General features: G+C 39.9%; 1 protein-coding gene across 5 annotated transcripts in view; it reads right to left on the bottom strand.

The window, feature by feature from the left end:
* Positions 1 to 26,495, bottom strand: part of TJP2 (tight junction protein 2) — a 97,847-nt gene that overhangs the window by 4,683 nt on the left and 66,669 nt on the right. For 3 of the 5 annotated variants that reach the window (XM_042963372.1, XM_042963369.1, XM_042963368.1), the window contains exons 6-20: positions 24,529 to 24,632; positions 23,748 to 23,901; positions 22,153 to 22,261; positions 21,915 to 22,048; positions 19,666 to 19,732; positions 18,706 to 18,856; positions 14,630 to 14,738; positions 13,134 to 13,344; positions 12,220 to 12,407; positions 11,252 to 11,347; positions 10,596 to 10,675; positions 9,980 to 10,190; positions 3,674 to 3,774; positions 2,243 to 2,455; positions 941 to 1,051 (exon numbers count right to left, since the gene is read on the bottom strand). In XM_042963372.1, the coding sequence (XP_042819306.1) occupies positions 941 to 1,051; positions 2,243 to 2,455; positions 3,674 to 3,774; positions 9,980 to 10,190; positions 10,596 to 10,675; positions 11,252 to 11,347; positions 12,220 to 12,407; positions 13,134 to 13,344; positions 14,630 to 14,738; positions 18,706 to 18,856; positions 19,666 to 19,732; positions 21,915 to 22,048; positions 22,153 to 22,261; positions 23,748 to 23,901; positions 24,529 to 24,632 (2,039 nt within the window). The remainder of the gene's footprint in view (positions 1 to 940; positions 1,052 to 2,242; positions 2,456 to 3,673; positions 3,775 to 9,979; positions 10,191 to 10,595; positions 10,676 to 11,251; positions 11,348 to 12,219; positions 12,408 to 13,133; positions 13,345 to 14,629; positions 14,739 to 18,705; positions 18,857 to 19,665; positions 19,733 to 21,914; positions 22,049 to 22,152; positions 22,262 to 23,747; positions 23,902 to 24,528; positions 24,633 to 26,495) is intronic. The other 2 variants (XM_042963371.1, XM_042963370.1) reach the window with 1 other exon arrangement.

Here is a 26,495-nt window from a genome sequence, read left to right as displayed (position 1 = left end):
AGTGGGAAAGGTAGCAAACAATGCTAATGGCCGCTCCATCTTCATACTTCGATCCTAGGCCTGCTTGTACATTTTCAGTGATATATTTTATGAGGTCACTATTTCTGACAACTCACACAATCAGTGATTACTTTTTTCCTATCTAAAGTATTGAGTTAAATGGAGAAGTTTTATTGGGTTATACTAAAGGAAAAGCCTGTTTTTATAGATTTGATTCAGAAAGGGGTAAAAATATTATATGACATGTACTGTATGTTCTTACACTAATTCTGTTCTGAGAAACTATTTAATTTAAAAATAAATTAAGCTGAGGGGCACTAGGTGGCTCAGTCAGTTAAGCATCTAACTCTTGATCCAGTTCAGGTCTTAATCTCAGGGTTGTGAGTTCAAGCCCTGCATTGGGCTTTGTGCTGGGTGTGAAACCTACCTATAAATAAATGAATTAATTAATTAGTTAAGCTGCCCTCATAATGAGAGGCATAATAAACAGTGGTGGTGATTGTGTTCTTCAGCAAACTATCAATAGGGACTTTCTGGTTTGTCTAAATTGTGGGCAGAAAACTAACTCAAAAAGAAAAACAGATTCTGAAACTGGTGCTTCTGGGCATTCACTATTTGTCAAACTTTTATTCTTGCTACGAGGAACTTTTTTAATAAAAAATAAAATGAATGAATGCATGAATGAATAAGTGAATAAGTAAATAAAATAACAACAGTCTTAAAACAGTATGTTCTCCTAAAACTACCTTTCCTTCTTTTTGCTCTTCCCTCATTTTGGGGTTCACCCACAAACCAAAAGACACATTTTAACAGAAAGTGTGAGTCAGAAACATAATTCAATGCCATCTTATGGTGTGTGCTCTTCCCTGGCTATGCAGGAAGCTGTCGGGGTATCTGCTTCTTCTTCTTCCTCCCCAACGTGGGCTTCCCAGCCACATACCTTGGGTGGTTCTGGCTTGAATGCTGGGGGTGGGCTACTGTCCCTAAGTTGATCTCTGCTAGCAGCCCTCCTCATCTGAGCTCGTGGCTCTGGGCTGGGTTTCCTTATGCTCTACAAGACATAAAGGTTCATTCACAACAAGAACATCCCAGCAAAGAAGAGAAAACATTCATCTGCTTTGCTGGAGTTCTGCCAATTTGCAAAAGTTCAGAAGTTGAGGTTCATAACTGGCATAAATGGAGACACTGACCCAATGCTTCTTTACTGAAAAGGCAGATACCAGCATATTCCCATTAGTAAATGCTTAAGATACTTTTTTTAAACTAGTTACATCCATTGGTGTAGTCTCTTCCTTTAAAATAATCCTCCACCCCCAAAGTCTTCCTAAAGTCTAAAATCTCTTTGGTCACTTATAGCTATTAATATTTTAACCATTAGCACATCTATAACTGCAGACATTCAGGAGTTAAATTATTCTTTATAACTTGTCCACTGGTATATACTAATTTTTTGGCCATGGTAGGTTTTATCCCCCTTCAACATTTTTGTTTGTTTGTTTGTAATTTTATTTCATCAAAAATAAAATCATTTACCAAAATGAGCTAACTTGCTAAAGAGATGACAAGAATAACTATTCAAGTATATGGATAACCTCATCTACATTGACGTAATGTATCTGAGGTGCAACTACTAATTGATCCTTAGTGCCTGTTGACATGATTTCCAGGATCACAGAAGCTGTCTATTCACTGGCCAGTGGATGCACAGTACACATGATCAGATACATATTTGACCATGAACTCAATTTAGAAATTGAAATACAAGAGAGAAGGAAACTGATGGGGAAACACTCAGGAGTTTTGGCAGGATTAGAAAGGTTAAAGGTAGGACGGGTAAGAAAAAGCAAGGATACCTAAAAGTACAGAGAGACCTAATCAAAGGTTACAAGTAAATACAGCAAAATTGTATTTATAAAAAAATAATGTTCCACTTGTAATTTGGACAGCTGGCACATAAAATTGTTCAGTGTATCCATCATAATTGAGAACATCAGTGTGATGAGTGCTGATCCCTCAACCTCTCCCAGCGCTAAGTTCCTGTCTGGCTTTCCCATGGACCACAAATGCTATCGTGCAGGCACTGACTTAGAATAAGAAACTCCCTAGAAGTCATCTGTTCCAACTCTTAGGAATACCTTCTACAGCACCCTGAATAAACAGTTGTCCAGAAGAATCCAAGTGAAACAGCAGAACCTCTTTTTCCTGCCCATGGCCTCACAGCCTGTGGCCTGCCTCACCTCACCTCCTCATGCTGCACCGGCTCCGAGGAGCGGGTGATGGAAGACACCAGTGGCTCCTCAGCTGGCTCATCCAGCTCATTGTCAGTGTAGGCGCCTCCTTCGCCGTCGGTGTCTTCAAAGTCACTGATGAGGCGGCTGTCGCAACTCAGATAGTCCGCGCCCATGGCAGTTAAGTAGGACATGCGGTCTTCAGGGTCATCATCCATCCCTTCCATCTAGAGGAATTTGTTTCGGAGGGTCAGTGGGGTCGACATGGCTCCTGGGAGTGGGGACTCAAGAAGATTCCCAAGGGCACAGCCAAGTGACTGAAACCTGACATGTTCTAGGAAGGGAAGTCATCTTTATTTTCTTGAAATCACTTGGCTTTAGATTATTATGTTAATTTTTTGTGCAGGGACTCAAACTTGGAACCCTCCACCCTATCTAGCCTTACTACCATCCATCCTTTCTACCATTACTGAGCCGTGCTTCCTCAGATTGTTGTACTTTTCTTCCAGAATTTGGCTACTTTCCAGCTTTTTCTGCTAATACTTGTCTACTAGTAATAAATGCACACTGCCTGGTGTTGCATATGTCTCCACTCATTCACTCGATTCTCAAATCCTTGAGGAAGGAAGCTATGTCCTGTTCAACCTGTTCTCACAAAAGAGGTTCTAGGGAGCCTCAGAAGGCTATAAACACTCAGAAGATGCTAGACACCTTGACTAAACATGCAGTTTCCTAAGGGCAAGACTAGCACTCAACAATCTAATTGGTTCCGCAACAAAATCATACCTCTGACGTCTCACAACTGGTTCGATTCAGCTGGACTACAGAATACTAGCACCAAAGGCTCCTTAGAACCACAGGAAATTACATAATCTCTTTGCTTCCTCCCTGCAGTAGAACTGTGGGCAAACTACCTGCATAGATGAGAAGCTAGCCAATTTTAGAAGCCTACACAAGCTTCCTAGCACCCTCTTATCAACCTACTCAAATTCCTAGGACACATTCTCTGCCAATCTTCTTTCTAAGCAAATGACTCCAACTCAGCTAGCTTTCCCTTTTTAAATTAATTTTTAACCATATTCTCCATGATTCTCACCCTCACCTTTCCCCCTCATGCTGAGTTTCCCGTGTACTTAGTAAGCTGTGGATGGAGCTCAGCACAAGATCTTGTAAGCTCTGATTAGTGTGCTTGGAATACAACACTAGTTACTACGTTAAAAGTAAAAGGGAAGTGAATGTAGGGTCACATACATCACATTCTACTTTTCTTGGGAAAGTCCCTTCATTTTACTACGTTTTCAGAGAATTTATAGAATTTCAAATCTGATTAGCACAGATGTTGGAATCACTTCAAGTGGGCATAGTTTTACTACATTCACTACCCTCCTGAGAAAAGATTCAGAACGTGGACTCTCACCTCATAGCAGAATATCTATGCCACATACCTTTCCTTCAGACACCCAAACTGCTTCTCCTTGCTGATGCTGAATTGAGTCCTTCAAGCTGCCAAACCAGCTATCATTGGCTGAATTTAGGTTGATTGTAGCTACAGAAACGTAAACAAAAGGTTTGCATCTACTTCCATAGCAATGTTTATTAAAAATGCTATTTGACCTCATTTTATTCCTTTGTCATATACTAATTAAAACTCTTGACAAATCCAAGAGAAAATCTGCATATATTTGAACAATAAATCCCTTTAGTCAAATGTAATTAAAACCATTACCAGTCCACCTGTTGAGAGTTTATATTACAGACAGATGTTATAAAGCTAAAATTGAATTTCTTTCTTTTCAGAATGTCTGTTTTTCAGAAAGGCTACCTTTAAAAAGTATGTTTTTAATAATTACGTTTTTAGGAGCAAGGATAACACATCTAAGCCAAATATAAAAGTATCTTAAAGATCATTACATAGACATATATGTTATAAAGAAGAAAAACATATACCAATTTACTGTTGCATATCACCAATAAAAAACTGAAGGTAACATTTAATGTTATCAAAATGTGTATCATTTTGATAGGCTTTAACATTTTAGAATATACCTACAGATTAACCAAAATCTATAGGTGTATATTCAAGGAATATACATTTTCTATTCAGAACAAAATATATCTCCTATAACAGCACTTACTACGGATAGACCAAGCACTTTTCCAAATACCTTACTCATTTTTTATTTATCAAAACCTTGCAAGGTGGGTATAGCTATTGGCCCCATTTTACAGAAGAAAAATTGAGGCACAACAGTGAAAAGTAACTAGCTCAAGGCCTCACACCAAACAACTGAAAAAAACCTAGATACAAACTCAGAAGTTTGCTTTTAGAGCCTATGGCCTTAGCCACCGCACAACACAGCCCATCTAAAAACAGATATGGGGCACCTGGGTGGCTCAGTCAGTTGAGTATCCAACTCTTGATTTTGACTCAGGTTATGATCTCACGGTTCAGGAGATCAAGCCCCATGTGGGGCTGTCAGCACAGAGCCTGCTTGTGAGTCACTCTCTCCCTCTCTGCCCCTCCCCCACTTGCACTTGTTCCCTCTTTCAAAATAAATAAATAAACATTAAAAAAAAATAAAAACAGGGTGCCTGGGTGGTTCAGTTGGTTAGGTGTCCGACTTCGGCTCAGGTCATGATTCAGCAGTTCATGAGTTCAAGCCCCACATCAGGCTCTGTGCTGACAGCTCAGAGCCTGGAGCCTGCTTCAGATTCTATGTCTCCCTCCCCTGCTCATTCTCTCTTTCTGTCTCTGTCTCTCTCAAAAATAAATAAACATTAAAAAAAAATTTTAATAAAAACAGATATAAAATACCAATCAAGTAAAACATATGCATTCGTTCTCCAGCAGTTATGTATTTATGAACCTAACAGGGATAAACTGATAGAGCAAACTGCTCCAGAATAATAAATTGGGCCTAAAGTGATCAGAGTGCAGGTATATTAGGATTTTTTTAAACTATGCCATAGCCTCTTATTAAAGGCTATGGCATTATGTGTAGCACCCCAAAGAAAATTGGGGCTTGCTGGTAAAATTTGTTAGGCCCCCGATCCATCTATCCTGAAGTCTGCGTACTTCTCTATATATAGCCCAAAAAAAACCCATTAAGCAATCTGTAAGCAACTGCGCTTCAAGTTTTCTTCCTAATAACCTATACCATTCTTTCATTTAAGAAGTTCTAACACTGACCTTGGAAAATCCTGAATGAGCTTATAATTTCCTTGGTCATCCATTGTGTATAGCATTAGAATAAACCGATACATTGCACAACTCAAGCAAAATTAACTTGATTCCTTGAACTTTTGTATCCGTATCATGGTACTTTGCAAAGATTATTGTGTTCTTGGGTAAAATATGATGCCATAGTACTTGCATGTGGAAGTGAGATTACACACCCCAGAAGCAAAATGAGAGGTTTGCAGGAAATGTGTATATTAAACTGCTTTTTGAGCTTTATGTTGGAGTTGAGATGAATACAATCTGTATTTATCACAAGAAAAACCTAAAGTTAAAGGGTCTTTTGTGAAATGCAGAAGATATGTTCATGCCTCCTAATAAAATGAAAAAGTCATAATACCTCTCATTGAATTCACACTGAATCAAACAACTTCATAGTGGCTAATTTCCTAAGACCCACATAAAAGTAACACAGACTAAGTTGGTACCATCCAGTTCATGCACTTGACCCCCTTTTAACAGGTGGTTAAAACAGGATGTTGCCTTCTCTTGCAATCAAGTACCTTTAGTTTACTATTGGCTTTTGCTCATTAGGTTTTGCACATTCTTTTAGCATTATTATGTGCTACATTATTTTAGTTAATTCCTGTTGCTCCCAATCTCTGGACGAGGCCTGTATCTACTTGAATAGGCTTAATACATCTCTCAAACTCCAAACAGTGCAATATTGGAAGAATGTGCATTCAGTCTCCGTCTTGGCTGGGAGTCCTGGAATTTTGAGAGCATCTGTTCCCAGCCCTGGCACGAGTATGGTCATTATTCTCTCCCCAGCCAAGGAGATTGCTGGGAAGTGCCAACTGCAACAGCAAAAGGTGGCATGTAAGGCTGGACAGGTAGGGAGAAATTGGGAATGACTGCTAAAGGATACTGGGCTTCTTTTTGGAGTGACAAAAACATTCTAAAATTGGTTATGGTGATGGCTGTACAGTTCTGAATATACTAAAAACCACTGAATTGTACACTTTAAATGGGTGAATTGTAGGGTACATAAATTAAATTCCAACAAACTTATTCATGTGGCAGAGACCCCCTCTAAACGAGCAACCGTCAACCAAGGTGTCCAGCCAGAGAGTACAGCATCTTCCATCTGCTTCCTGTGGTTTCCAGGCTCTGCCTTCCCTCTGGAAACCAAGAACTGGCTTGGCTACTGTAGTTTGGGTTCCTTCACCTGGTACAGGACTCACTTTTCCCCTCAAGCCTTTGCAAACACTGTATAATGACATGAACTTTTTTTTTAAACATGGAATATTGAAAGATAATAAAATACGTATAAAGTAATGTCACTAACAATAATCAGTAGCCTTTGTTCAGTACTTCCAAAGTCCCAGGCCTGAACTGTACAAATTTCACATTACTGAAACCTGGGGAAGTTGATAAAAGTGTTAGATTATCGTGTGGTATTTTTTTAAAAAAAATCCCCATGATTTCACAGAAATGGTGGCCCTGTTTGGGTCTCAGTTCACAGTTCCATTTCATTGGTCTTCAAACCATGAACTGAGTGCTTCAGGAATTTCAAGAAAACATGCAATTCAAACTTCATGTTTGAAAAATCATTTTTGTGACAAGTACACAGAAATGCATTCTAGAATAAAAATTTTTAAATGGGAAAAAAGGGCAGCCTAACATTTTAACTTATACTGAAAATTAACTTGCTTTGGGGCAAATCTCAAAATAAATCTTTCCTTGTCATCCCCACTTAACTGAGGAATACCGTGAGTTTGCAAGGGGAGTCATTTTAATAGTGTCATAATTAAATACTCATCTGTGGGAAATGGGACTTTCTTGTTACAATGCAACAGGGAAAAGAAGGATATTGACTGTGGGGAGTCTACCTGCAACATAACCCTGGATTTTTGAATTGGGGTGTTCAGAACAGTTCGATTATTCTTACTTATACATTCAAAAAAATGCCATCAATTAAAAATCATTAAAAAAACCTTTGATTCTAGCCATCGTGCACACAATCAGGCCACAACCTGGTCAGGCTGACAGAGACACGGGGAATAGAAAGCATTTAGTGAGACCATCCATGCGGCTTTCAAGACTCAAACTTGGAAGTCTGGAAGAATACTGTAAGAGGCCATTTGGTAGAAAACTGGGGCTTGTTGGTAAAAGTCATTCAGCACCCTGTTCCATCTGTCCTGAAGACTGCAGAATTCCATGTTAGAGAGGTTGGCAACTCATGGCCACTACAAAGTTCTAGATGAAACTGGAGGCTTAGTATCTTATTTCCGTTCCAGCCTCTGACTTTAGTTATCCTAAACCTTCAAACTCTTAATGAGCTTTAGGCAAGAAATAGTTTGGTATCCCAAAGGCAGATCTAAGTTACAAATGTCAATGCCCTGCCCGTTTGCTAGGCCTTATGCTGACCTTCGGTACACAGAGTAATGTACAGTCCCTGCCTTCAAGAATCTCATCATCCATTAGTGGAGCCGAATAAGGAACTGTTAAACCTTTCTACACACATGAGGTCCTACGGATCCTCAGACACAGCCAGCTAGTGTGATTATGCCTGTGCTCCAAAGAGCAAATGATACCCACTCACAGCCAGATAAAGAGAGGGCCCTAGAGTCACTGGCTTTCTTCTACCATGGCCCTCCCTTTGTCCAGCCTCCTGCAGCCTGGTTCTTCCTCCACAACCCATGAGTTCCCTCCCTGATGTCTCATATCCTCACATGAACTCCAAATTCAACTCTAAGGCAAGCCCCTAGCTATTCAATGGACTGAAGCAAAGGCGGGGGTGGGGATGAAGTGGGGGTAGGTTTAATATCACTCATAATGATATAGCTCTTGGTTAAATGGACTAATTATCTGTTAAACAGAGGAATTACGCTATATGACCCCTTTCAGCATTAAAAATACATCTGTGCTATAACATATAGAATATTGGACACACAGAGACATCAGTTTCTTCTGGGCCCCGCCATTCAATGTGTGACCCTGTAGAAGTCACCTGGCTTTTCTTACGGTCCAATAAGCACACATGAAAAGCTATACCAATGTTAGCTACTGCTATAATAAAAAGTGATAATAATTATTAATTACATTATTACTATTAGTAGCAGTAGTAAAAACAAGAGGAAAGATGAGTATGAATGTATCAAAAGCCCAAGCTCTTAAGACTCTACATTAAAAAACAAACCCAGTTTATGGAGCACCTGGGTAGCTCAGTCGGTTAAGTGGCCAACGTCAGCTCAGGTAGTGATCTCAAGGTTCGTGAGTTCGAGCCCCACATCAGGCTCTCTGCTATCAGTGAAGCGCCCACTTCAGATCCTCTGTATCCCTCTCTTTCTGCCCCTTCCCCACTTATGTACTCTCTCTCTCTCTCTAAAATAAACATTAAAAAAAAAATTTTATGATAGACCACTCTCCTGTGCATTTGGCTAAATTACCTCTCAGTTACAGCACTTCACCATAGTGATAAATAGCGCATATTTTTAACAAGAAAAGCCAGTGAAAATAAAACGAGTCTAATGTGGACATACATCTATCTACCCCCCTTCCCCAGTGTCAGATATGCTAAAAATGACAAGTAGACGGTGAGCAGCACTGAACTCAAAAGAGCTATCATCACTACGTGAAGGATGTTCTATCCATAACAGTCTCCTCACGTTGCTCCCACAAAACCACATGACCAAAAACTTCATATAACCCTTTTAAACCCTGAATTATACTGCATTCACAGAACTAGTCACGTATGTAGGTATGGCATATATTCAGTTACTAAAACATGCTATGTTCTTAGATTATTTTTTAAGGAATAGTAGCAGTAGGTCTTCATTTCAGGAACTTAATATTCTATGATATAAAATTTTAAACATATACAAAGTAGAGAGAACATGAACTTCCATGTCTACATTACCCACCTTCAACAACTATCAACTCTTGTTAATATCCCCACCCACTCTCCTCACCAAAGATCATTTAAACAAATGCTAGGCATGATATTAGGTCATCTATAAATATATATTAGGGTCATCCATGAATACTTTATTTACTATACATTCCTACAAGATAAAGACTCTTTATTTTTAAACATAATCACAGTATCATTTATCTTAAAAATGGAAGTAATAGAATATCATTCAGTACCCAGAGTGTTCAAGTTTCTATTTTGGGGACCTTTTTAAATAATGAAACCAAGTTCCTACCACTCCATTAGTGCACACATGCATGGTAAGTAGAGAACAATACAAGCTATATAGAGTTGGGGGTGTTTAGTGGTGCACTGGGCTCAATCACTAGCCTACAGTCCACACAAAAATTTGGACCTCATCAAAATGACCAATTTTTGCAATGTCATAGATCTTTATGATCATTTTTAGTCAAATTTAAATATACACACTCACTGAGTCTCACAAACTCATTTTATAGGATTAACTTCTTTTCAAGGAGTCATGAATAGGATTTCAGATTATTCTTCTTTTTTCGTATTATTTTCTTGGTTCTTCCATTCTTTAATTCTGTATTTTCCACCATGGAACAAAGAGACAACATTTTAAATTTCACTTACCTGTAAAAAGATGTGCACAGGTTTTTTTAAGCTTGTTGGCTTGGTCATATAACTTCCGAGAACTTTTGTTGGACGTTGGATTCAACCTCTGTCTCATGGTTTTGACACCTTGTCTGGAGTCTGGGTTGAAAAAAATCACAATCGGGAACCACTGAGTGTAATTCAACAGGTCCACAGCTTTAGGAGTCACATCCAGGAGTGCATGCTTATCCTGTTAGAAATGGAGAAAAGTTACGTCAAAGTTATGTATGTAAAATCATATAGCAGCAAAGAGTTTATTTTAAGTAAAGGCTGCATCAGATAAAACTTGTCAATTTAAATCCAAAAGCAGAATGTTTTCCTCCACGTTATGTCCACTTTAATACTACTCGTCTATTGGAACCGCTGAGAAAATGAATTAACAGGTTATCTGGTATAATGTTGAGAACTCTGAAAAAGTACGTCACTGCCACGGAACATCACCTGGTTTCCACACAATGCAACAGTTTACATTTATATTTATTTTTTACAGTTAACATTTAATGATTATTAAAAACAGACTCTGTCCTAAAAAAGACTCCAGCAAACCATGAGCTGATTCCTTCCGACAACATGGCCTTCAGATGAATTTCCTCACCTGTTCAATGATTTGCCTCACAGTATTTAACCGCACCACCCCACTGGATTTCTCGGATCCTGCATCTTTTGGTTCCGTTTCTGCAAAAGCAAAAACAAGGGGCTAACCGACTTTTTTAGAAATCAAAATCAGAGACTCCATCAGTCTGACATAAGGTGCCACCCTAAGGAGAGACGAGAAGCACTCACACCACCTCTTAAATTGAAATCTAATCATGAGGAAGCAGATAGTCCCACAGGTGAGACAAGGGGCTTGGACTCTGCAAGATATCAATGTTAGAAAATAAAGTAGAAAGAGGAGGCTACTTCTGTCTTTGTAGACATAAAAACAATATATACTAAACAGGATGGTTTTATCAGTGTTAAATTTCTTGGCAGTGTCACTGTATAGAAGAATGCTCTTGTTCTGAGGAGACTCATGTGGCTAAAAAAATGTTACAACGTCTACAACTTAAACTTTTCAAATGGCTCAAAAGAAAATTTTAAGAGTGTGTATCTGTGTCTGTGGTAGGGGTGATATATAGCAAACTTTCTGACTAGTGACAGTGACTGCATGTGAAGGGTATGTGGGTATTCTCCTTTTTTTCCATTTTTCCTTTATATTAGATATTTCTCAAACTGAAAATTTGGGGAGGAAAAGATCACCAACAGACTTACTAGCAGTTTGAAACAGGTCAGGTAACTCATTTGCCAACTTTTCCAGTGCTATATCTGCTATAGGACCAAATAAGACCACAGGTCTCTTGAAACCAGCTGAAATGAGACAAGAAAGGCCATGGAAACACATTTCCTCAGCTATTAAGATAAGAAGCCAAAGTATTTTATAGGCTAGTGATGAACACGATTAAAAAAAGAAATGGTGTGCTCTCCCTCCCTCCCTCCCTCACTTCAGCCCTGTTCTTTCCTGAAGAATATGCCTTTACTCCCCTCCCTAGTGTCAAAGATAAAGTTTACTGGGGCACCTGGGTGGCTCAGTCAGTTAAGCATCTGACTTCAGTTCAAGTCACGATCTCATGGTTCATGGGTTCGAGCCTCGCCTCAAGCTCTCTGCTGACAACTCGGAGCCTAGAGCCTGCTTCAGGTTCTGTGTCTCCCTCTCTCCCCCCTCCCCCACTCGTGCTCTCCCTCTCTCTCTCAAAAAATGAATAAACACTTAAAAAAAAACCTTTACTATAGGCAATATATAAAAACTTTTGAATGGTAGTATCAGAAGAAATAACTGAAGGGGCGCCCAAGTGGCTCAGTGGGTTAAGCTTTCGACTCTTGGTTTCGGTTCAGGTCATGATCTCAGGGTCATGAGATCAAACCCTGCATCAGGCTGTTCACTAAGCCTGGAGCCTGCTTGGGATTCTCTCTCCCTCTCTCTCTCTCTGCCCCTCCACCCCCCCAAAAATTAAAAAAATTAAATAACATAAGATGTGGAAATACACCTCCATGCAAGAGTTGGCACAGCTCACTTTTTTGGAAATTTTATTTCATGTTTGAGTGTGATTCCAACACTATAACCTGGCATTGGTCTAAGTGGTATGGTAAGTTTGAACCTGACTGTTACAGTATGAAAATGAAGAAAAACAGGCTCAGAGCCCAGTCAGATCATTTCCTTAGGCCCCGCTTAGCTTCCTCACCTTCTCGCAGCAAAACCCTCTCATAGGCTGGGAACTTGGTGCTAACTGACACAACGGCTGTTAGATCTTCCCGACTCTTCCTTAAGTTTTTCTTCACGCCAGATCTCTGACCACGCATTCTCCAGAAATCTGCTCTGTCCCCAGCATTGTCTCTCTGGGCATTCTGAACACTGGCCATCTGTTCAGCTCTGAGAGAAAAAAACCACAGGAAGTAAATCTCAAAAGCCAGAAAATGCACAAATGAAGTTAAAATTAACCAAGTCTAGTCAATACTGCTTATGAACTTGGAATAGAGAAGATGCAGCTTGACGCCGAAGAGGTTTCACAGAATGGGAAACGTGGGGACATTCTCCACACAGTGGAAGCAGAGAACGGTTGGGTGCACAGAAAACCTACCAGAAATAGCTCAGAACACAATAAACTTGGCTCATTCTGATAGGATGGAATACAATAAACATAACTAAAATCCCGGCCAAAGTATAATCATCTTTACTATTTTCCCCAGTCAGCCAACCAACAAGTGTTAACTGGGATAGATCAGCCCCGTCCAAGGATGCGGGCCCAACAGCGGACAAGGGCAACCTGTCTCTGAGAGGCGTGTTGGTTTGCTACAGCCACTTGGTAATCTGCTTGTAGGCTACGCAAGGTAGCAGGCACTCCCCGGGAAACCGTTGAAACACCAGCCAGGTGCAACAGCCAACCACATGATGCTAACTAAGTACAGCAGACCATTTAGTGGGTATCTCACGGTCCCGGGCCACACCTCATAAATAAGAATAGGTGGAATAGGTGATGGGAGAGGACACAATGACAAATGATGAAGTTACAGGTGCTTCCTTTTTGAGCAGGGAAGGGACTGTATTGATTTGTGGAAGACTTAGGAGAGGTGTATGAGAGTGTATGATCTCTGATACCTGCTTTTGTTGGGGATTAAGCCTTTCTCCAACTCATTTCCGATCCTCACGGCCAGCCAGTGGCCCAGCTTGCCATCGTACAGCGTATCTACCACTCGGAAGACCTCCCCCCTGGTGAAAGCCAGGCTCTGTGGAGTTTCCTTCTCACATTCAAAGTGGCTTCTTATAAAAAACGAATCCCCTCTGCCACAAGCTAGTATGTCTCTATACACTGAAAAACAAAAGCATTGTTGTATGTTGCATTCTGCTTCACAGTTACCAGCTTCTCCTATCCCTGATCACCCTTTTTACTTCTCTTCATTTAGCAAACTCAGTGAACAAACCCTATGGGAAGCAGGGCTCAAACAAGGACAGAAAGCTAACTCCATGAGTCACCATAATGGTTAATTTTGTGTCAACCTGACTGGGCCACAGGGTGCCCAGATGTTTGGTTAAACATTATTCTGTGTGTAACTAAGGGTGTTTTGGAATGGACATTAACATTTAAATTAATAGACTGAGTAAAGCAGATTGCGCTTCCTCATGTGGTGGGCCTCAGCCAGTCAGTTGACGGCTTGAATAAAACAGGGGAACTCTTCACTGAGTAAGAAAAAACAAACTCTTCCTACTTTAGAACTAGGACATCAGCTTTTGGGACATCGGCTTTTTTCCTGCTTTCAGACTCAGATGGAAGCATCAGGTCTTCCTGGATTGTGAGCTTGCTAACCTTCAGACTGTAACTACACCATTAGCTCTCCCAGTTCTCAGGCCTCTGTACTTGGAATGGAACCAAATCATTGGCTCTCATGGATCTCCAACTTGCCAGCTCACCCTGCAGATTTTGGGACTTGGCCAACCTCCGTAATCATGTGAGCCCATTCCTTATAATAAACATCTATACACAGACACACACACACATATCCTATTGATTCTATTGCTTTACACACACACACACACACACACACACACACACACACACACACACACACATATATCCTATTGATTCTATTGCTTTAGAGAGCCCTAATATACTTGCCAGTCAACCCCTGAAGCAGACAGTGAAGATGCTATCAACCCCCATTTTACAGATGAGAACAATGAAGTCTGAAAGGGTATAGCAAGTTGTCAGACTTGCATTGTCAAGATAAGGGTATAGCAACTTGTCAGATAAGCATTAATGTGGGAGTTGATCCACAGATGGGGCCCTTTGTATCTTGCATATGGAAACTCCATAAACTCCAGGCAGTACTTAAGGACAGATCACTATTCAGAAAAGCAATTTTATTCCAAATTGACACAACTGGTAAAATGATTTCAGTTGGTGCACAGAAGACATTTCTGTAGGACATTAAATGGTACCCAAATTTTCTTCACATACCTATGACTCAGAAATTGAGTGTGAAGATATACTTCAGTTTTTAATACCTAGACTTACCTATTTTGGTCCCAAGATACCTCTCTCATCCTTCCTCCCTTCACCCACTCCCCGCATTAAACTAATGACCAAACATGCTCACCATCAGCTCGGCTCTGAGCTAAAATGGTCACCATTTCACCTTTGGGGATTTCTAGCAGGTAGAGAACGGCATCTTCCCGAACCAGCCCTCTGAAATCCTGTGTGTTCACCTGATAAGGCAAACAGAAAAACAAACCGAAAAAAAAAAAAACAAAACACACAAAAAACAAAACAAAACCAAAACAAAACAAAACAAAAAACAAGAAGAAGAAGAGGTTTTTAAAAAGATGTCACCTAAGTTTTTGTCTCTTTGTTTTCATCAGGGCCTGCCCAAAGCAAATCCCAGATATAAAAAAGTCCTTAGTGTCCCAACAGAAACCCTCCCAATACCTCCTATGGGCCTAGGCTGTGTGAGTCACCATACCCTCCTGCCTCCCCACACTGCCAATCGTCCCTTAGAAATAGGCCATTCCACCAAGGATTTGTCACTGGATCAGATTAAACCTTCTTATTATGTTTGTGTGTCTGTCTCTTCTTTGAGTCTCCCATAGAGATGGTCAGGGAGGTAATATACAATTATGAAACATAACTGTAATGCTATAGGGAGTGGTAGAGTTTAATGGCAAAACAAGCATGCTGGCCCAACTTAAGGCATTAACACTTTAAATTGATTCAAATAAAAGCCTGAAAATAAAAATGCAATTCCACCTTTCTCCTGTAAGTTCTGTCACCTAAAAGGTTTTTAATATGTGTTTATGAAACTGAAGAGCATTAGCCTTAAATGGCAGACCATTAGCCTAATAGATAGACTTATATATTTAAGCTTCTGGCAAGGATTTATCCCCCATCGACCAAAGAGGGACACAGTAATTAGCTTTTGAAAGGTAAGTTACAAAGCAAGTAAAACTGAAATGTGGCACAAAGAAAAAGACATTTTGGAATCTTTGTTCAGTACCTTTAAAACCATTTTAAAACAGAATAGTCAAAAATAAGCAAATATAAAAATTATTTTAGGGGCACCTGGGTGGCTCAGTCAATTAAGCATGGGACTTTGGCTCAGGTCTTAATCTCACAGCTCTTAAGTTTAAGCCCCGCATCAGGGTCTCTCTACTGTCAGCACAGAGACCACTTCAGATCCTCAGTCTCCCTCTCTCTCTGCCCCTCTTCCACTATGACTCTAAGTAAAACATTTAAAAAAAAATTTTTTTAAGTACCTAATATTTTAACAATATAGAAGTAAAAAGAAGATACAGAATTCCTATGAAAATTTTTTTTCAGTCATTGAGGACTATGGAAGTCTTTATTACTTTATCACTGAAAAAAAATCATTGAGCCTAAATTAAGATTGGAATTTATGATTAAGTGAAAACAGGCATTAGGTTGACACTTGGTGCTTTTGAAATAAAGTAACTTGCTAAAGCAATCCCATTAACTTCTCCTTTGAAACAGTATTTATCATTTAGGGTATCTGTCATTCCATCTCTCTATCCCCTAATTAGGGATCATCAGATTTTAGAATCTAATCCTTTCTTGTGCCATTTTCATATCTACACCTGTGTCTGTATATGGCGACATGTTTTTGTATGCACTCTATATGCCTTTATTTTTATTTAAAAAATTTTTTTAATGTTTATTTTTTGAGAGAGAGAGAGAGCACGCACGCAAGTGGAGGAGGGGCAGAGAGAGAGGGAGACAGAATCTGAAGCAGGCTCCAGGCTCTGATCTGTCAGCACAGAGCCTGACACGGGGCTCAAATTCACGGACCGCAAGATCATGACTGGAGCCGAAGTCAGATGCTTAACCGACTGAGCCACCCAGGCACCCCATCTTTATTTTATTTAAATGAGATAAGGCCATAGGGCTTGAGGGAAGACCTTGAGGGTCCATCTGTCCATCCTATGGCCATGTGAGACTGACCTTCCATCGAGCTACAAACTACACTGGTCAAAATTAAATCACACATGGTAGCTACATTTAAAAACTTAGAGGAGTTTCTTTCTCTCTTCCATCCCATAAAAGTTTCTGCAAGAGAAATAAGAACCATACCAGATAAATAATAAGCAAAGAGTTATGCCAAACATGAAAACATATACTTCTGTTAACGGATAAGGCAGATATCCTGCCACAGTACACTGGTGTGTTCATTCCACATGTCAGGCTGCCATCTTTACAAAGGGAAGAGCTCCACTTAAAAAACCCTCAGCAGAAGAAAAGTGTTTAGTATATGTACAGAGTTCCCCACATATTCAATTTGGCCGTGAATGCTGGAACAAATTACAGTTAAAAAGGCCAGGACAGCACTTTGATACTGGAAGGTTAGGTTGTACAATCCTCTCCAAGAAATATCCCCTTTCATTAATCTATTTAGTAGTCTACGGGGACTAGCCGTGTCTGCTGTGAGCCTGAAAAGGATTCTGTATCAGCTACAGCTTTTGATTATATAGCGGCTTCTCTGCCCCAGTAGGCGAGCTCAAGTCTTTTTTACCCTTTTGTAGAGCTGAGAGCTCCTTAACAGAAAATTTATTCGCGCCCAAGAATGAGGACCATCTATTGTCTGACCTTCAGATGGGATTACTGCCCAAAAAAAAAAGCTGGTTCCCATAGTTTTCTTCTTGTCTTTTACTAGGGTGATAACAAAAAATAAGACACTTTCTTAAGTATAAACATTGCATACCATGACTTTTACACATGGAAATGACTCTCCTGTCTTTAACAACTTACAGAGAGGCTTATTAGGCCTTGGGGTGAATTCACTGTTTTCATGGAAATTCACAAAATCTTTTTTACCCAAGGATACAAAAATATTTTATTCTTGAACCTTCATGAGCAAAGGCTCCCAAATTCCTGACTTCTATAGCCCCACATTAGTTAGGAAATAATGCTTTCTCTCCTTTGGTATCAGCCCAAAAGTAAATTGGTATGAGCTGGCACTCTGATGGGATTCTTATCGATAACACTTGGTAAGTGGTATTTCCTAGGATCACGTGGTACCACCAGGTTCACTCAGGTACACTTGGTCTTCTAGGATCCTGACCAGAGCCAAGGAAGGTTTAGAATATCACTGGAAAGCTTCAGCAAAGCTCATGATCAAGCTTTGCCCTTCATCTGCTCCAGAAATGAAATCTGAACTACCGCAGTGAGGCCAAGAGCCAAGGAAGAGGACCACCTGTTTTGGGGCTCTGTTGCCTGCTTCCTTGGGAATTCTGCAACTTTTTTTCTCCTCTCTCCTTTGAACCTAGATACTTTTACCAGACCCCCTAATAAACTCATAAGAAATGCAAGTTTACAGAAGCAGAAATTCCAGTGAAGACAGTTCCCTGTATTTTCAGAGTCACGAGGTATTTGACATTCTTTATTCAGAAGCCAATGGAAAATACATTATATGCATCTCATGAAATGTCAAAGCTGAGTTTATTGTTTTCTAAAAGTAGTAGATTATATAAACATATATATAGTCACTTTAAAAGGACCAATATTTGATTAACCAGAAATTCCCATTCCTGGTCAATTTTAGATGTAAACAACATCCTGAGTGGCAGCAACTTGTTATTTTCCAGTGGGGAGAAGAACAGACATTGACCTTCCTGCTCTGTGCCAGGAACTCTGCTAAATGCCTTGTGAGTGTTATCCATTCCAATCTTCCAGGGCCCCTGCAAGGCAGGTATTCTCATCCCCATTGAACAGATACTGAAACCTGAGTGTCAGGGTTGAACCAAGGTCACGGTTCATGAGAGGCTGGGAGTGGATTCAGGCTGATGATCTAAGCCAACACCCACCCTTGTTCAAGTGCAGCACACTGCCTTAAGAGTGACAACCAGGCAGGGAATCAATAAAAAAAAACAAACATTAGCAAGATCTTTTGAGAGGTCTTCCTCCTAGGCCTTAAGTTAGAATCTCAATCTTTTTGTTAAGCTTACTAATAAAAATCTTAGCAAGGGTCTTAAACACTATAAATTCCCACAGGCATGGGCATGAGTTTTGGGTTCCAGGACTGAGAAGACAGGGCCTATTCAGGGAAACAGAACTTATGTTTAGCACGAACAAACCTGCTACTGGTCCGTTTTCACGAGCTAGACACTTCCCTTATAATCAGCTCTTCCCCAGTAACGTCTAGAAACGGGGCTGGGCTTTTCCTACCTTCAGAATCTGGTCCCCTTCTTGAAGGCCTTCTTGCTCTGCAGAGGTCCCCTCTTGAATGCCAGCCACAAATATCCCAACGTCATTGCCACCAGCCAACCGGAGGCCCACGCTGTCTCCCTTCTGAAACCTCACCATTTTGGTATTGGGACTGCAATCGGTTCAGTTTTAGAAAAGAAAGATGGGAGATTTTTCTTTGTGAAGGAGAACAACATTAGTGAAAGACTGAATTTCTTCTATTTATGGAGAGATTTACATATTAAAAATCTCTCGTTTTTATCACTTTATCTTTTTTGGGACTGTGAGATGAACATCAGCAGGCCCACTTAACTGGTTAATAAGTAGAAATACAGGTGTTTACATAAACTCATTCAAGATTAGAAAGCAAACAAAAGGCAGGGCTAGGCCATCTGACTCCCACTTTAGGATTCTTCCAAAGGAAAGCTTGCTGCCACCACAGGATTCTTGCCAAATGGAGACACAACCTGGGTCCAGCAAGGTCGGATCTTACTCCAGGAGCTGCCCCTCTCTACCACCACTGAACTACACGGGTTCTCATTATCCAGAGCAGAGCACTGTGTCATTTCTATCCTCCCTCCACACGCTAGGATCGTCAGGATACTACAACCCTAAAAAGGTCCTGTAGTTAAGCAACATTTCACCTATTTGAGAGTTACCAATTTGGCAAACTCAAATACTCAGAATCACATTCTGGAAAAGCAGCCAGATAAGTAGACAAGCAAAGTTAACATTACAAAGTTTGCCAAATTCCACATTTTTCTTTTCCTACAAGTTATTTCTCTTTCTCATAAACACTAACAATAGAGGTTGGTTAAAGGTGGCCCATTATATGCAAAACTGCCATCTGCAGTTAAAAAACACCATTCTTCTGTACTTCAGTTAAGGCCACTGAGGTGTGTGGAAGGAGAAAGGAAAAGAGAGAGAGGCTGAAAGATATACCCATATATTGCTTCATCTTCAGGACTAGGACGGAGAAAGGTTCTTGGGGCTGCTTTTGGTTGAGGAGCTGTGGATTAAAAACCATCTATCATTAACAAGAGAACGAGAGTGAGTTTGTCTCTATAAAGATCACAAAATCCACAAAAATCCAAATCGGTACCTTATGCTACATATAAATCATCACATCAGACAACAAAAATAAGTCTTTAAGGTGAAATTTAATTTGGAGGCATTAGCAGGTACGAATAGTTTCTCAAAATAAGTGAGGTAAGAGACTTCCAAAATCCCAGGTGCACAATCACATGCGAAAGAACATTTTATATACCTTAAAAACCACATAAATCTGCCCTTACCATCAATAAATATTTACTATGTAAAATCACGATGATACTTTTAGGGCAATGGGGCAGGGCTGGAGGATGGGGTTGAGATCAGAAGTGGGAAACAAAAGGACTTCAGTTAATCAAATAAGACAAAATTTAACTGTGACGGGATTGGAAATATATATATTTGGGGGGCACGTGGGTGGCTCGGTCAGTTGAGTGTCCAGCTCTTGATTTCAACTCGGATCAAGACCTCACAATTTCATGAGTTCGAGCCCTGAGTCATGAGCCCTGAGAGCTTGGGATCCTCTCTCTCCCTCTCTGCCCCTCCCTGCTCATGCTCTCTCTGTCTCTCTCAAAATAAAAATAAAGGAAATAAAGCAAATATATATATATACATATATATATATATATATGTATATATATATATATGAGACTAAATGTGTATATATATATATGTATATATATATGTATATATATATATGTATATATATGAGACTAAATGTGTATATATATATATGTATATATATGTATATATATGTATATGTATGTGTATATATATGTATATATACGTATATATATATGTATATATACATATACATATATATATATATATGTATACACACACACACACACACACATATATATACATTTAGTCTCTGCCCCCAGTTCCTAATACAGAGCTCCTAAAATCCCTGTAATTTCCGGAGTGATATGGGTGCCAAGACAATCTTCTCTCTTTCCTCTTTGCCTTCAGTTCCTGACATAAGTCCTACATCCCTTGGAATTTCCTCTATCTCTATCTCTAAAGAGATAACTCCTCGATAGCCTCAAGATGGGGGCTGGTCACCAGACAGAGCAACCCATGATTAGAAGCTTAGAACTTTCAGCCTACCTCCCCACCATCTGGGAGGGGACAGGGGTTAGAGACTGAGTTAATAACTGATCACGCACATGACAGAGCCTCCGTAAAATCCATAAACTATGGAGTTTGGAGTGCTTTAGGGTCAGTGAACACACTGAGATACTGGGAAGGGTGGTACGCCTGGAGAGCACCTGGCAGCTCTGTGCCCCTCACCCTATACCTTGCTTCTATTTGGCTGTTCCTCTGTCATATAAAAACCGGTAATAGGAAGTAAAGTGCTTCCCTGAGTTCTGTAAGCCAGTCTAGCAAATGATCAAACCAGAGTGAGGAGGAGGTTATGGGAACCCTCGGTTCAGAGCTGATTTGGCCAGAAGTATAGGGGGCACCTGGGGATTGCAGTGGTGTCTGCAGCGCAAGTATCTCATGGGACTGAATGCTTAACCTGTGGGGTCGGCACGTAACTCTGGGTAGCCAGTGCCAGGACTGAAGTGAATTGTAGGATGATCAGTTGGTGTCTGGAGAATTCGAGAATTGGTAGTTGAGTAGGGGAAGAAACCCACACGTTTGGTGTCAGAAATGTTAATGTTTATTTATTTTTGAGAGAGAGAGAGAGAGAGAGAGAATGGGGGAGGGGCAGAGAGAGAGAGGGGGAAACAGAATCTGAAGCAGGTTCCAGGCTCAAGCTGACAGCAGCAGGCTCAATATGGGGCTCAAACTCATGAACTGCGAGATCATGACCTGAGCCTACATTGGACACCCAACCAGCTGACCCACCCAGGCGCCCCTGGTGTCAGAAATGTTAAGAGCAGAGCAGTTCAGGTTGGGATCAGAGATGGGAAACACGAAGACCATAAATACAGTCAAATATTTAAAAAATGTGACCAATCTGTTGGCATATGGTAAGGGCTACTATTCTTGTAAGTTTTTTTAATATTGAGAGAGACTGGAGTGCCTCGTCCACATATCTGAATGATTTCTTAATAACTTCTCTCTCCTTCTGGCCACCCTCTGGAATGACCAAGCGCATACTTCTGAACACAGCTGTTTACAAGGAGCCTCACCTGGCGGTTCCTCTTGGTATTTGGGTTCCTTGCTGTTCTCTGTGCCAAGTGCAGCTGCAGCGTCCCCCATGGACTTAAAGGGAGTGGGTGTGGCGCCCATCCTGGACCATCTGTTCTGCATGTCCTCTCTTGAACTTAAGCACACGTCATGTTAATGTCTCATAATGCAACAGATCTGTAAAACGTACGTGTGTACGTTCATGGTGTAGCGCGTGAGGGAAAGTATACATCATCTTACTTTGGCCTTTCCTTCAGCTTTTCATTTGAGGAATGATAATCATAATCGGAATACTGCTGCCGTCTCTCCTCTGGAGAAAATGATCGGTTTGACTCTATTTCTGAGATATCTGGTTTCAAAAATAAGAAAAGACTTCTTATTAAGATATTGAAGACTGTACCAGAAGTGATATTATTCTCTGGGTAAGCCAATATGAGAAATGGAAAAGAGGCAGGAGTAAATGTGCTGTTAGTCTAGCAGTCTTCCCTTGAAGCAAATCTGAGCCTTTGAAGGGAAAGACATTAATTAATAAAGAGGAAGCCAAATTCAGAATTTTATGTTCCTCTTTCATTACACCTTCCATCAAAGCTGCTACTGAGGAGTCAGAATTCAATTATTGGATCATACATGTATCCACTCATTTTTAACCACACAGAGCAGTGCTTCTCAAACTTAAATGTGCATATGAATCACCTGGGATCTTGTTAGACTAGCTATTCTAGCACACAATCAGGCCTGTGATTCTGTGATTCCAGCAAGCTCCCAGAGGCTCATGCAGCCAATGGGCTAAGGATCACACTTGAAATAGCAAGCAAATAACCTATAAGCTCTTAGCATACTGGGATTATTTCTCCTGCTCTGTTTTCCTGCACTGCACTCATAGCAGTAACCAAATGATTAGACTTTTGATATGATGGAAGTTAACCTAAGTCGTACGGTTTCATAAAGTAATTCTCTTAAAAATCAGCATGGCTGGGGCACCTGGGTGGCTCAGTTGGTTAACCATCCAACTTCAGCCCAGGTCATGATCTCACAGTTTGTGAGTTTGAGCCATGCATCAGGCTCTGTGCTGACAGCTGGGAGCCTGGAGCCTGCTTTGGCTTCTGTGTTCCTTTCTTTCTCTGCCTGCCTCTCTCTCTCTCTCTCTCTCTCTCTCTCTCTCTCTCTCTCTCTCTCTCTCAAAAATGAATAAACTTAAAAAAAAAATCAACATGTCTGTCTTCAAACTTGAGTACTTAATATTTTCCAAGTTCCTCTGCACAAAGGCAGTACTAGATGGTTAGTCAGTATCATACCTACTTATTTTTATTGGTAAGTTTTTGCATCGTTAAAATGTGACCCCATGTGTAATTCAGATTTAAGAAGTGAGTATTGCTTCCTAAGAAGAGATGACACAGATTGCTAATTGATGAATACCACAATATTCAGCCATTCTGACTGTTTAGCTATCTTCCATATAACCTTCCCTTTATTTGAAATATTAATATCCGCTTTTTAAAAATATGCAAGAAAGTACAAGACTGAACAATTTACAAATGGATGTGGTTAGGTCTTTGAGCCACTCACACATATATTTTTTACGAACAAGTTTTTTTTCAGTGGCCTAAAACAGATTCCACTGGGGAGTTCATAAGTCCACCTGAATTTCATATTGGAAAACTAGTATCAGCAGACACTTTAGTAAGAAAATAACCACCACTTATCCGAATTGAAGTTTAAAACAGAAGCTTTTGTTGTAAATTTAACTTCCAGCTGGATGGCTATGCTACAGTGAGAATGGAAAAGCAACAGCCTTCCTTGTTTCCAGCCAAGCTCACAGGCTCCCCCCTCTTTACCTTCTATTTCTGAGTCGCTGTCATTTAACGACGGGATGTTGATGAGTGTTTGCCTGCTGTCTCTCAACACCACTAGCTGGAGTTTTCCTCTTGACTTTTCTATCAGTTTTCGAGCATCCGTTAAAGACATGTTCTCAGTTACAGTTCCATTTATCTGTGTTTATGAATAATGGTCATGTTACATGTGATGCAGCTGTTCACAGCAAAATAGAAAGTTTGTATTTTGCCCTTCTAAAAGTGTAAAGTCTTTGCTCAGCTATCCAAACAACATGAGTTTTAGGATGACTGAATAAAAATGGATTATCCTTTAAATTAAATATAACCCTGCATGCCTGGATCTCAAAGACAGGCATGAGAGAGCTGTGGGATACTTAAATTACTCTGCTAATTTATTTAACTTCCAAGCTCAAGACGATGGTTTGGTTTACTACTGGAACATGTTTCCTGACTGGAGAGGTTTACAGAAACTATTAAACATTCAACATTCATGTACTACCAACTCTCCCTCTCATCTTTCCTTAGTTTAGGGAATAGGAGCTTAAACTTTAAATAAACAGGGAATAAGAATCAATGAAATTTGTTTAAAAAACTAACATGACACTATTACAAATCTCCATGTCTGGTTTTTGTGATAAAAATCTCACCCCACTGCCCTTCCCAGCTTTTGTCTTATTATTGACTCCCATCTCATCAAAGTTTCACTCTATCAGCATTCAAATAGGAAATTTGGACTAGAAAGACAAACATGAATTCATTTGTTCTCTACCCTGTTATCACCCACCTTGAGAATTATATCTCCTTCATGTAGGTTGCCATCTTTATTTGCCAGACCAGTTCTGGTCATTTCCTTTATGAAAATCTGACTCCCAAGCCGGAGACCATACTCTAGAAGACAAACACATAAACATACACATATTTCATCAACTTGTTCAGAACACTTAGTCTGGTTCTTAGGTCAATTTTTAAATATTTATGAAAAATTAATTTTGCACATAGGACATTCTGTCAGACAACCAGCCTGGACTCATCAAAAAAGTCATTGACATAAAAAACAAAAGAGGCAGAAGGACTGTTCTAGATTGAAAGAGACATAAAAGCCAAATGCAATGCATGAACCTTCACTAGGTCCTGGATCCAGTATGGGACAGAGGTGGGAGGGGGGATATGTTATTTTAGAGCAACTTCAGAATGAACCACACTACAATATATTAAAAGGGATATTAATGTTAATTTTCTAAAGAACCCACAATGGCATTTTGGTTATATGGGAGAATGTTCTTATGCCCGGGAGATACCTGCTGAAATATTTAGGGCTAAAGGGGGTCACCCTTGCAGTTTACTTTCAGGTGGTTCCAAAAAACCACTGAGAGATAGAAGAGGTGTGGAAGAGGAAGAGAGAAGGAAGAAAGGGGAGAAAAGAAGGGGAAAGAAAACAAATGTGGCAAAATGTTGACAAATGGAAAAACTAGGTGAAGGCTATATGAGTATCTGCTCTAAAATTAACACTTTTCAAAATGGGGCCCAAAGAAACCAACTCAGTACATCTCAATAAAGATGTTCTGCTGACAGTGCAGTTGCCTACAGAAAGGAAAGTGGTATACCCTTCATGTGTAATGACTTAGCTGTGTGGGTTTGGCAGTGAAGAAATTTCAGTGTGTGAAGAAAACAGGTCAGTAAGCCAAGCCAAGCAATAAAGTATTGAAGTAAAACCTGTGTACTCAGGGGGTTTGTGAACTTTGGATTGCTCTGAAAAGAAAAAACACTGTATTTACTAAATATGCACAGTGAAAAGTATTTTAAATACTATTCAGACTCTTCTGATTTTACTTATTAGACTTATGAAAATACCTAATTTAAGGATAAATTTTTGCTGTTGTAGGAACCACAACCCAGCAGGTTTTAAAAAGAGGCACCTTCAAATTTATTATTATTGTTCTGGACTCAAAATCTTACAATTTCAAAACAAAGTAACTTCCTACCATTTAAAAAAGTTATGAAGTAGATTTAAAGATAAGTTTTTTTCAAGTATAATTAACATACAGTATTCTATTAGTTTCAGGTGTACAATATAATGATTCAGTAATTTTATACATTACTCAGTGCCCAACATGGTAAGTGATCTCCTTCACCTATCTCACCCATCCCCCCCCCCCCACTTCCCCTCTGGCAACTACCAGTTTGTCCCCTAAAGTAAATTTTAAGTGCTTTACAGTGAGTTAGCATCAGATCTTACGACAACAATTGAAAAAGTTGAGGTCCATCTCCACCCCTTTAGGAAGGTGATGAGAAAGAATAAGGGTAAGACAGCATCTTCTTTCATGGATGACAGTTCCTTGTTGGTTAAACAGCCTCACAGCCCAGCACAGAAGGCTATGACAGCTTGAGTGATGACTTCTTTCTCATGTGTCAATTCTTCTATCCTCCTAAAAACTGCAGTCTTACTGTACAGTTGCAAATAGGTTGTTATTGGTGTATTATGGGCATCTCTTAAATGGAGAAAAAAATGAGTTGACCAGCTTCTAAGACACATACCAGCAAAGCTATCTGGTGCCCAGGAAATGCAACGGGGCAATTCAAATGGATATTTTTATTAGTCAAATATAGGTCTTTCCTACTGTTAGATTTCTTTGAAGATTAGTTTTTATGCAACTCTTGCCAGTGATAGCCAAATTATTGTGTAATCCTAACAAACAGCACAATTATCTTTTAAAAATTGGAACTTTTTCCCCCCCAATGAATTCCAAGTTT

The sequence above is a fragment of the Panthera tigris genome, chromosome D4 (genome assembly GCF_018350195.1).
Source record: "Panthera tigris isolate Pti1 chromosome D4, P.tigris_Pti1_mat1.1, whole genome shotgun sequence".
NCBI lineage: Eukaryota > Metazoa > Chordata > Mammalia > Carnivora > Felidae > Panthera > Panthera tigris.
This window is presented reverse-complemented; position numbering and strand designations above follow the sequence as displayed.